General features: G+C 37.3%; 1 protein-coding gene across 1 annotated transcript in view; it reads left to right on the top strand.

Annotated features, from left to right (window-relative positions):
• Positions 1 to 12,690, top strand: part of Lrp1b (LDL receptor related protein 1B) — a 2,073,786-nt gene that overhangs the window by 1,009,192 nt on the left and 1,051,904 nt on the right. Inside the window, exon 7 of the mRNA XM_055599725.1 lies at positions 5,456 to 5,618. Within this exon, the coding sequence (XP_055455700.1) occupies positions 5,456 to 5,618 (163 nt within the window). The remainder of the gene's footprint in view (positions 1 to 5,455; positions 5,619 to 12,690) is intronic.

Below are 12,690 nucleotides of genomic sequence, written 5' to 3' on the forward strand. Positions count from 1 at the left end.
TGGGATTGGGAGGGAATGAGGGAGCTGTATACAGCTGGGATACAGAGTTAATAAAATGTAACTAATAAAAAAATACCACAAAATCAGAAAAAAATAATAAACATGCAGAATAAAAAATAAATATATTTAATCCACTTTGTAGAGAAACAAGAATTTTCAGAAGTTTAGTATTAGGCTGGATCTGGTGGCAAATTCCTCCAAACCTAGTACTCCGGAGGCCAAGCTAGTTAAGCCATTAAAACTCTGCCTTAAACAACAACAAAGGGAGACACAGGGATAGTACACTACTTACTTCTAAACTACTTGCTTCTGTACTCCACAATTTGATATTGACTTGGAATGATACCACAGAGGTTGCCACAGTAGTTAAAGATTGTGAGGGGCTTCCAGTGAGAGCCGTCGGTCCAAAATCTCATTGACCTTTCTTTGTAACATTCCTTCCTCCTCAGCTGTAGAGAGGACTCCTTAGAGTGAAGGTCTTATGACCTAGTAGTAGAAAAGGTAGGTCAGAAAAATTTCATTATGACTAATATCTATACAAAAGGTATAGAACGTTTGGCAATATATTAAGAGAGTTTTTAAAAATGTTTTTAATTGAAATAGAATTACACAGCTCTTCATCCCTCTCCCCTTTTATATATTTATATTTATATTTATATTTATATTTATATATAAATTTTTATTTTTTATATTAATCACAGGCTATTTACTTTGTATTCCAGCTGTAGCCTCCTCCCTCACTCCCTCCCAACCCCACCCTCCCTACCCCTTTCCAAGTCCACTGCTAGGGGAGGTCCTCCTCCCCTTCCATCTGACCCTAGCTTATCCCCTTTTCTTTCAGAGAGAAAGATTTGTCCTTATGATTTTTAACTTCAGAAAGGGTGTTTCTACCTCTGTGACTCATTTTTGAGTAATTGGAAGGAGCAAAGCAACAAGCTGAAGGACTTTGCTTCTGAGGCCTCTTATGCCCCATTAGTTCAAAGCACACCGTAGTTTGTGGTTTTCTGATCGCTAACATTTCCTTTCTCTCTTCATTTACTAAATTTCTTGCCTAAAGGCTATGCCTCACTACCCAAACTCTCTGATTTAAATACAAATTACACCAAAGACAGAAGGAAACTCCAAACATTGAAAGAGAAACTAAAACTATTGTCCCAATTACTAAGCATTCCACTAATGAGACTTTTTCTTTGAGATCTCATGGCTTCTTTCACAGTAGAGAATCTCTGGGAAATGATTAAGTAGTGGTGCGTGGCAGCTATTTTGTCTAAAATGACAGTTGCATGTACTGAAGCCACCAGCTTAACAGAATAAAGAATGGGTGGATGAATAGGACCAGATCTCAAAACAAAGTATCTGAAATGACATTGAACATAGTGGGAACTGAATTGCGGCTGATAGAATAACACAAATGTACTCCAAATCCCAGGAAAACCTCCTGCTCCAGATTTCTTGAGAGAAGAAAAATAATTGAGATTTTAAATATACTAGTTGATTAAAAAAAAATAATAAGGTTTCTGGTAGTTTAGAAAATACCTAAATGTTTATTGTTCCATTAAAGCTGTGTAATATGAGTGAGACTGTTACTGATGCCCTGAAGATGTGTGTCCAGTGACTTGCAATTTCTATTTTCTGATTATCCTTGTAGTACTTGATAGAAATTCCCACAAAATTGCTGCCATCTCTTTTTTTTTTTTTTTCTGGTAGATTGTAATTATTCACTACAGTGGTGGATTCACTACAGTTGTAGATCGTAGTGAATAATATTGGCATGTGTGTTGGTGTTAGTCTCTACCACAAGAACATCATTCATTGAAATGGCCAATTCTGAGGAAGAAATTTGGAGCATAATGTAGGAAAAATATTTAGGATCAAATAAGAGAAGGAGACTTTTGTGGAGAAGATGCAAAATAAAAACTATAACTCTCTCTTCAAATGAAAAAAGGCAAAGCTTATTCTGTAGCAAAATATGAATGGATATAACTCAGGAATGCAAAACCAAATTGTCCAAAATAACATGTTTACAATGCACTTGTACTTCTGTGGAGTTTTCCCATAACAGAACAAACACAGTTAAAATTAGGACACTTTTCAAAGACATTGGTGGAGACATCCATTAGTTGGATTATAGCAAAATGAAGAAATCTCTGCTATAGGCTTCTGATGCTGCCGATGAGTTTCATAATTGTTGAGTTGCTGGATGCTATGGATGTGTACATCCAAAAGGATTCATCTAATAGTCATATAGACATTAATCAAATCAGAGGTGGCCAATAAATAACTACTTAGAGGCTAAGATAACCCAAGATAATTTGGCTCTGGACCTGCAATTTCCAACTCTAACCATATTTTTTCTTCTAATCAGCTAATCATTTGTGTAGAATGTGTAATGTAAGTACAACTTTTATTCCTTCAATTTACATTAACAAAGGAAAATTTTCTTCTATGTGGCTAAGTTTCTCCATTGTAGAACATGTAATAATTTGAGTAGCAAAAGAGAGACTCACCATAGAAAAGCACACAATTCTTTCAGCTTTACATATCAAATGTGTATGGGTGGCTTTTCTACTTTTGTTGCTGTGATAAAACACCATGGCCCATAGCAATTGAAGAAGAAAGATTGGTTTGACTTACAGCTTACAGTACACCACTGAGGCAAGCCAAGGCAGGAACTCAAGGCAGGAACTCAAGGCAGGAACTTGAAATGGAAACCACAGTCTATCATTGAGTAAAGCCAGAACAGAAACTCAAAGAGAAGCGGGTATAAGAGGGAAAGAGAAAAGCTGCTAACTGGCTTTTTCCTAGATTCATGTACAGATACATTTCCTACACGGCACCAACCCAACTGCTTAGAAATGGTGACATCACCGTGGGCAGGGCAGCCTCAAATCAATTAGCAAGCAAGAAAATGTGTCACAGACATACCAATAGGCCAGTGTGATGGTGGCAGTTCTTTAACTGAGGCTCCTTCTTCCCAGGTCTATCAAGTTGACAATGAAGAATGGCCATTACAGTGTTATACTTTGGGACAATCCATTCAATTGACCAAAGATACATATTAAGTCAGAGGGAGGAAGTACTGAAATGTATGCTAGCTGCTTCTGAGCTTTTGTTTCACTTTCCACAGTTTTAAGTTCCCGTGGTCAACATGAATTAAATAAGTATCATAAGCTTTTTTGACAGATACAGAGATGGAGAGACTACATTTCCCTAAATTTTATAACAACGTGTTGTTGCTATTCTTTTACTTTAATCTTTTTTCTGATTCTTTCTCTCTTTTTTTTTTTTTTGGTTATTACAATTTATTCACTTTGTATTCCAGATGTAGCCCTCTCCCTCGTTCCCTTCCAACCACCTTCCCTCCCTCTTTTCCTCCCATGTTTCCCCCTCAGTCCATTGATAGAGGAGGTCCTCCACCCCTTCCATCTGTCCTTAGCTTCTCAGATCTCATCAGGACTGGCTGCATTGTCTTACTCTATGGCCTGGTATTTTATTCTTAACTGTTAATTTTCTTATTTGTTTAGTTTACCCATAAGTTACCATTTCTCATAAAAGTATATGTACACATAAAAATTAAGTATTCATGGGGTTTTGTTCTATTGGTGATGTTAGCCAATAATTACTGGGCCTTAGCCTGAAACATAAGTAGGGCAGCAGTAATCTTCAAAAGTTTAAAAACATGACTATGGATCCAAGATTCATGTATGGCATTATTGAAGGCGCCAGAGCAGTACTAGTACCCGAAAAGCAGTAGGAGAACTTAGTACCCATATGTGTGTGTAGTTATTTGGGCTTTCAGATGTTGGTAGGGAAAGGGGGTTAGACAGGATCTCCAGTACTTAAGAAGGCCTCAATCTTGTTAAATGAGTAAGATGGCCTTGAACTTCTTCTCATCCTCCAGGTCCCACCTCCCCCATGCTATGATTTCAGGCAAGTATAATCATCCCTGGCTTATGTGCTACTGGGGATTGAACCCAGAACCTTATGCATGAATGATGGGTAATCTTCAAAGTAAGCTACATCTCCAGCTCATTTTTAATTTATTTTTTGAGTATTTAAAACATATATTGGCAAAAGAATTGTGCCATATATGTAAGCATTTAGTGTCTCATAGAATTATGGCATATCATTGAAATGATTTTTCTATAACTACAAATTAAACACTACAGATTTATACTACTACACAAAGCTACATTACAACCTACAATATAAAACCTATGGAGCTTTAAAATAGAAATGCTCAAATAAAACACATGCAATTTAATGTGGCTGCTTTGTCCATTGTATCCATTAACAATCAGTGTTACTTGAATTTAAAATGGAATTGATTAAAATGCAATGCATTGATGATCTATTTTCCCAGACGCAAAAGCTAAACTTAATAAACATGATGGCTACTTCATTAAATAGATATGAAATAAGTTTTGTCCTCATAGTGTGACATGGTATTGGACTATAGAGAATAAGAATCTTTGATTAAGCCATTTTATTCTTCCTTTTGTTCTCTTCAGTGCCTAAGAATGCCACTGAAGAAATCTTTCACTTCACCTTGGCTTTAATGAATAAATTTTGGGTACCTTCCTCAGGCAAAGCTATCATAAAGCATTTTTTCCTATAATTTCCCCTATAATCTTTTCTATTATATTTTGGGTTTTGTTGTTTGAGAATTCTATACATGATTACAATGTGTTTTGATCAAACCCATCCCCATCCCTCTATCCCCCAACTTAACCACAATGTCTCCCTTCCCATTCCTGTTGTAGTCTGTTTTTCAACCCTCTAAGTCCACTTTGTGTGTCCCACCTTCGTATGTTCATGGATGTAGTACCACCTACTGGAGCATGGCTATCCTTTCAGGAGCCACATACCTAAGAAACTGATTTACCTTACAAACGAGCCATAAGTTTTCAATAGCCTCCCAGATTCTAACATTTCTTTATCGGAGTCTGTTTCCATCCTTGCTGGAATCTGGCCTGCCTTGATTCTGTACAGCTTCTCTGGGTTCATTGATCGGTGGCCACACCATGCTCATCAAGAACTAGTTTGCTGCCGAGTCCAGGTGTCTGATTTTCCAAAGCATCTTGCCCTTTTCTTCAATGATTCCAGAGCCTTTAAGGAAAGGGCAGTGTAATAAATGACCATTCTAGAACAGAGAATTGCCACAACCCCTCATTTTCTGTAGCAGTAACTGCTTGTGGCTCTCTGCATTGATAAACATTGTATTAGTCAGAGTTCTCTAGCGTCACAGAATATATTAGATAAATAAATAATATTATGTATAGTATGCAAATAATACATAGTATATTATATAATATATACAGGGTTTATTGGAATGACTAAAGAAACCACTTTCATTTTAAGCTGTTCTTTGTAATGGCTTGGCCAGACGTCTGTATTCTGGATATGATGCAAGGTTTTCATCTGTGATAAGTTACTCTGCCTACGTGTTTTTCAGATGTGGAACAAATGGCAATTGACTGGCTTGCCAGGAACTTCTACTTCGTGGACCATGTCACTGACCGGATCTTTGTCTGTAATTATAATGGTTCTGTGTGTGTCACTCTGATTGAACTGGAGCTTCACAGTCCCAAAGCCATAGCAGCAGATCCCATCGCAGGGTAAGAACACCGCCTTCCGCATGACATGTCTGGAAAAAGGTCCCCTTAAAAAGGGATCCAAGACCAACATAAGGTTTTATAGGAAGTAAGACATTAACATTATTAAAATAAGAACAAAAGCACAATGTTGACAGTAGTGCCAGCATTGTAGAAAGAAAAATAGGCTTTATATAAAGGGATATCACAGACCTAGCCTAAGGCACCACAACCTTCTCCTTACCCAAATTTGCTTGTAGTCTCCAAGAACCTCAGTGTGGTCATGTCAGATTCAGTACAGAGAATTTTGGTGCTTAGCAAGGAACCTTGGAGTTAGCAAATTTCACAAGGGCTTCTTGAAAGAAACACTGTTAATCTACTTGAGTCAGCATAGCATTTAGGATTTATAAACAAAATACAATCTGTGTTCAAGGGTACTGCAACATTAAGACATCTTTGTTCAGACTACTTTTCCAATAAATATTGATATTTTCCCCAAATAATATTATGATATTAATGAACTCTGCAGAGTCTATTTATACATTTTTGCTTTTTAATTTGTGATTCACTTTATTGGTTTAAAAACATCACTTATAAAGACGTTCTTTCAAATAACAGAATCATTAATCTTTTAAAACAATTTCACTGCTCGCTAAAATATTCACAAATGTTTAAGTTCCTATCAACTTTGTTCATATATTGGAAAAGCTATATAAAAAATTCTTATAATTTGTAAACATGGCAGTATAATTAGAAAGGAGAATAACAAAGAGGTACAGTTCCCAGATTCACCCGTTCACCAGTGTTAGCCAAAGAGACTGCAGGATCAATGGCACAGAGTGTTTCTTTAGTTGAAAGGGCTGTTGTTTTGAATATGTAAATTGTAGCAGATTGGAAAACTGGAACTTTCTTCTTACTGTCATTTCAATAGTCCTCAGGCAGTTCGGCTGAAATGTCTTATGGAACTTATCCTAAACTGCCATAAGCCTCCATTCAATAAAGGGGAAAATATTTACTGAAGAAACAGCTGTCATCCATATGTGGACTTTTGTCACTCTTTACTTAAAGTCTGATTGAATATTAAGATGCATCATCACAATGGTTCTGATTTTGACAAGAACAGCTTGCACGTAAGAACTTTGCTATGAAGCCCGTGCAACATAATTCTTGAATGAGGCTCTATTTGTGTTTGTAACAGATGGTTACTTGACTGCAGCAATGCTTCAAAAGGCATTAGTAAAAGAAGCTGTATTTAAACTGGTTTGTTTGGGTGGTTGGATAAGGGTAGTAGGAAAGAACTGAGATTTACAAATGTGCTCACAGCATTCCTTTGGCATTCTTTTTAGAAATGTATGTTTTTTGCAAGCTCCCCCCCCCCTTCCCCGACGGTGCTAATTGAATCACAAATTGGCCTTCAGATAGTCCTGTCTGTCTATATGTTCAGAGATGAACCTGCTGTTTTCCTCCTTTTTACTCATCACATCCTTTGCCTTTCTTAAAAACAAAGACCATGTGACACTTTTCAGTAAGGCTGCCAACTGAAATGTAGCATACTATGAATGTCATCTCTCATTTTTAGCAACAGCATACTTTATGTTTGCAGTCAACTTATTTCTCACTGTCATTACAAGAAAGAGCCATATTTTGTCATTTTGTCAACCGAATTAGAAGTAGAAAGTCCCGCTCTGTTTGCACACATTCTCTGATGGGTTCCTTGGGGCCTTGTAACCGCTTTAAATGTAATTTTGCTGTGTGTCATTTGTCAGAATAGATGCTCTGGTATTTTATGTACAGTTTGACTCTCACTAGTTTTCAGTCATGATCACAGAACTGCTCTATTAGCATGTGAGTAGGAACAGTTTGCAGCTGAACACTTCAGTTCAGCTCTGCTTGTGTGTAAACACCCTAATGGCTGAGAGTTCAGTGAAGCTTGAAAATAAGGCAAAAAGTCTAGGACTTGCTTTGTAGAGAATGTCTGTACATGAATAGAAAAATATGTTATTAACATTTTATTTATTTATTATTTAATTATAAATAATTAATTCTAATTATTCAGGGAAATACACCTTTCCCTCAGAATGATGTTTTTTATTGTTCAGAGAAATCAGAATATAAGTCTATCTCAATCATTGGACCAGACTCTCATGTCCTGACCTAAAGAGCCTTGCAACACAATCAGAATGTCTTAATGTCCCAAAGGCCACATAGAAGGAATTCCACTCTCATGGCTGTGTCTGTGACTTGACTCTTTTCACCCTCTTTTTCATTTACATATCACAGATGTTCTAAGATTAGCAGCATTAACTTTTGAATTTTATTTTAGTTTTTTAAGATTTGAATTCAGAATACTAATGTTTTGTGGACTCTCATTAGTGCTGGAGTCAGTCTCAACACAAATATGCCAAAAAAAAAAAACAAAACAGTGTTTTTAATGATGCTTGTATACTATCTTAAATTTTTAATTACTTACTTTAACTTATTATTTCAGGCTGTTTTCCAGAGAGACTTCTTAAGGCTTCATTCTGCTTTTCAAATTTTCAGTGTTATTTCCTTGCAATGATTCTTTGAAAATGACCTATCAATTCTTGCTGAGGAACTAACAGAGGTGGAATGTGGCACAAAGGTCATGCAACCAACACCAAAAAAAGTCAGTCTTTCAGGTGGCTTCTACACTTCTGCTTGTTTAATGATCAAGAACTATATATTACCTCACCAGAGACCACATCTCAGATTCTCTTTGTGCTGAACAGTCTCCTCAAAGGACATATTTCATGTGGGCAACAATTATTTATAATAAGGTATTGAGGAATGTGAGACAAATGGGAAAATGAGATATCTCTTAAGAATGAAAACAAAGTGGGCTGGGGATACAGATGGAGAAAAGCAGAGCAGCTGTGGGCATCAGAATGGAAGAGGAAATATTCTCATGCATTGCTGCATTCATACGTCCTTTGATTTTAAGTTTTATTAAGCTACAAAATCTTATATAGGATATAAGGATTTTGATAACTTCTTTCTAGTGTAGATTATCAAAAAATAATCTGTTCTGTTTCACTTTTCTCTTCTTTTATCGGGAACAGTTTTTTATACAATGTTGTAATCACTCCTCTTCGCCAACAACTCCCAGATTCTCTGACCTATTCATACACCCAAATCAAAGACAGACAGTTCTCTCTTTTTCTCTCTGTCTGTCTGTCTGTCTGTCTGTGTCTGAGACAGGCAAACAAACAAAAACTTATTAGGAAATGTTTTTTTTTCCTTTTTTAATTTAATTTTATTTACATGTTTATTTATTATAGTTTATTCACTGTGTCCCTGCTATAGCCCCCTCCCTTGTCTCCTCCCAGTCCAAGAGAAAAGCACATAAATGTGCTGATTATTTTCAAAATAGCATAGGAGTCTTCAAAAAACAGAAACCTGTAAATTTTATTCTATATTTGAAGAAGGACAGCTCTACTTGTGGGTTGATTGAATGCAACAAAAGAGGTTGATGGTGATGAACAGGTCAAGGGTAATTCCCGTTTCTTCAGGGTTTGTTTTTTCAAAAATAGGGAACTGAACTGAAGTAACTGAGAATGTCCGGGTTTTTTGTTTGTTTGTTTGTTTGTTTGCTGTTTTTTATCTTCTGATATCTCCTCAAATGCTAAGGTTCTATCTTGTGAGCTAGCATTATCTGACCCTCACCAAGGAAGAAGAGAAGAGGAAACTACCTTTGGACAATTGTGTAGACATTTATTTGCATTGACTTCATAATTTCCAGTACAAAGGAATAAACAATAGGATTTCATCATAGTGAATTGTATCTCTGTACACTATTGGGGAAGGATTGCTTCGGTGCTACGTAGTAACTGGGTTTGATTGGGTTTAGCAGAGATCAGGATTGAGACAAGTCTGATTGTCATTCCAGTTTGTGTCCTTCAGATTCCTATTGAGCAATGCCCCTTCACACCAGACCTCAGACAGAGACGAATTTCACCGTGATGTGTAATTGTTAAAATGGTACTGAATGGGAGTGTACCAAATAACCTAAGAGCACGTGGCTATTAGGAAAACCACGTACAGTAAAGAATCATCCCAATCTACAACCTTTACTCACAGAGTTGAGGCCGAAGATGGTACTAACGTTTCCATGAGTTTGAGCTTAAAAGAAGTTTGTGAAGGGCAGACTCTGTGCCATAGTCATTGTAGGCAGTGCGCTCATCTAGAAAACATAAATTACATAATGTTTGAAATCTTACAAGCTGAGCTTGCACGTTATGATCCCTCACTTTGTAAGAGAAGGCTATACCTACTATATCTATTAGAAAACTAAAGCATCAACTTCTCTTCTTAAAAAGTTTAAATCGTTATTATTATTATTTATTATTTTTCAATTTGTATCCCAGTTGTAGCCCTCTCCCTCATCTCCTCCAGGTCCCATCCTCGATCCTTCTTCCTCCTTTATTCCTCTTCCCTAGTCCACTGATTAAATTTATTCACAATTCCAATACAGTCGTAGGCTCTGACAGTTTTCCACAACTGAAGGGTAAATCTTTGTTTAACAATAATATCTGTCTCTTTGTTCATTTTTGAAAAAGTGTTTAAAAATAATTGCATGCATCTGATAAGCACAATGGAATCTGATAATAAAGATGCAGAATATAGTGATGAAATTGTGTAATTAGCATGTCTTGACTGTTTATTATTGTCTCATGTTCAGGGTATTCAAATGTCTGTCTTCTAGCTATTACGAAATTATACAACTATATAATTAGTATAACTGTTATTGTAGTTCCCCCCAGTACTATAGAATATGAGCATTTACTCCTTTATATAATGGTAACTCTGACCCAGTAACAAAATATCCACTTCCCATCAATCTTTTTGGCTAGAGGAAGCCACTATTGTCACCTCTTCCCATAAATAATCAAATTTCAGCTTCTGCATATGAAAGAAGATATTTACTATTTGTCCTATTACTGGCTTAGTTTATATATTGCTTTTACAACTCACACGTGTTTCCACAAATTTCAACATTTAATTCCCGTTAATGGATAAATAAAATTTTACCATGTGAAAACATACACTATATTTTATTCCTTCATCCACTGATAAACTCATAGACTAAAGAACATTCTGGTATTACGAATCCAGCTGTAATAAACAAAGCAATGTAGCTGAATTTTCAGCTCACTGGATTGCTTTCCTTGAGATTGCTGCATTTTATCTCTACTTCTCCTTTTAGACTCTGAGAACAATCCATACTAATTTCCCTAATAAATATAGGTCTTTATATGTTCCTACCAACAACAGTAGAGTTTCCCTTTTCTTGAAGTGTTGGCATAATGTACTCTCTGTCAGAATCTGCATGTATATTCTTCTTCATTGGGAAGGATTTCAAGTTAAAACAATTTGATGTATTTTTAAATTACTCTCTACACTTCATGCGTTGATCCGTTGTAACTTCTGCCCCAAACATCTGCAATATTCAAATTTCTTTCACAATTGTTAGTGAACAAAGTTAGTTGGTAGAATTAAATTTGGTGTGATTATTGTACTGTTGGAAAATATTATGCTTTTGTGTCTTGACAAGTTCCAAATGGTATCTTTCAATTCTTACATATCTTTGAACTATTTCAATATCTATGCATTTTCTAGTCTATCATGATACTTCTCTTCACTATTACCTCCTTAGGTGAATCTCATCCCACCCCCTGCTTGGCAGTTAGGTTCATGAAGAATTAACTAGACATCCACATTACCCATCTTGGACTAGATTACTTTGGACTCCAGGAAAGGTGTCTTGCCATTCTGAGGTTCAAATTTCCCTTCTGGAGTCGCTGACCACAAGAGTGTCAAAGTGTATGTGTGCAGTTCTGAATACTGATTCTGGATAAGCCTGGAGCTCAGAAGTTCACTTAATAAAAACTAGGGGACCCACCTCTCTCTAAGAACTGTGAAAGTGATTGTTAGTGTTAATGCTGAGCTTATGTTGTAACCACTGTTTCTGATGTTCATCTTCTTGTAAATAAGAACAGACGCTAGCAGCTTCCTAATTAGCAGCTCTGAGAATTCTCTCATGCCACCTGAGGTGTCTAGAGCGGAAGAACAAACACTCTAAAAGCCAGCACAACTACAGACTGTGTGTGTGCCAGCACTTTGAACACTCCATGGCAGCTTTGAAACAGCTCTGCAAGGACTATAGCTGATAGCACTGGTTCTTGAAGGGACAGCACTGACCAAGGCTGTTTGGCAGTTCCTCTGACAGTTTTTGCAGCCACAAGCCTTTCATTAAGGCTTCCACCTGTGCCACGGGAGAAGCACTCCCCCACTGAACTCCTGTAACCACCCTCTGACCAAATCTCTGATGACTTCAAACCACAAATCTCCATTGCTGCACTGGGACAAACAAATGGCTTTGATTGATCTGCATAGTCTTTCTTAAGACTATAGAAGCAAGCTACTTGGCTCAGTACATTGATCTTTTGGGAGAAACTATGTTACTTCCCTAACGGTTTTTCCATGATACTCTTGCTGGATACATCAAGAAGGGACAGAGAGAGCAGAAGACTGGAAAATAGCAGTAAGGAACACGGACATGGCCTGGCAGCCAACAATCTAAACATTGGCCCTGGGGCCCTAAGGTTTGGCAAACCTGCTGGTTGAAGTTTGACAGCTGACTTTCACTCTGGAAGCTCAGCGAACATGGTAATCCAGGTTCTATGTGCACAGCACCTTAGCTTGACAGCTGAAGACTATGCCAGGGATTAGGAGCAGAGAACACAACACCTCCAGGAACACAGGTCCTGGAGCTTGCACCACCATAGTAATACTTGATGCTGAAGAAGTTGCAGGCACGGGCAGTGCAGGTTTGGAGCTAAAGAACTGACAACCTCCGGCCCACCAACTGCAGGCCGGAACCCAGCATGTCACACTCTTGGCCCACACCCCATTTACATGCTGGGATGCACCTATGCCAGAGTGATCTTGGCAGACCTAGGATGACTCTGTGGATGCTGGCTTTACTGTATTATCCTAACAGAGGCAGGGTTGGAGTGTTGGCAGCCATGGCTGACCAAGGAGTAGCAGCCTCATAAAAAACAGCATAGATAAGGAG

The sequence above is a fragment of the Psammomys obesus genome, unplaced genomic scaffold (assembly GCF_907164565.1).
Source record: "Psammomys obesus unplaced genomic scaffold, mPsaObe1.curated_primary_1811, whole genome shotgun sequence".
Classification (NCBI taxonomy): domain Eukaryota; kingdom Metazoa; phylum Chordata; class Mammalia; order Rodentia; family Muridae; genus Psammomys; species Psammomys obesus.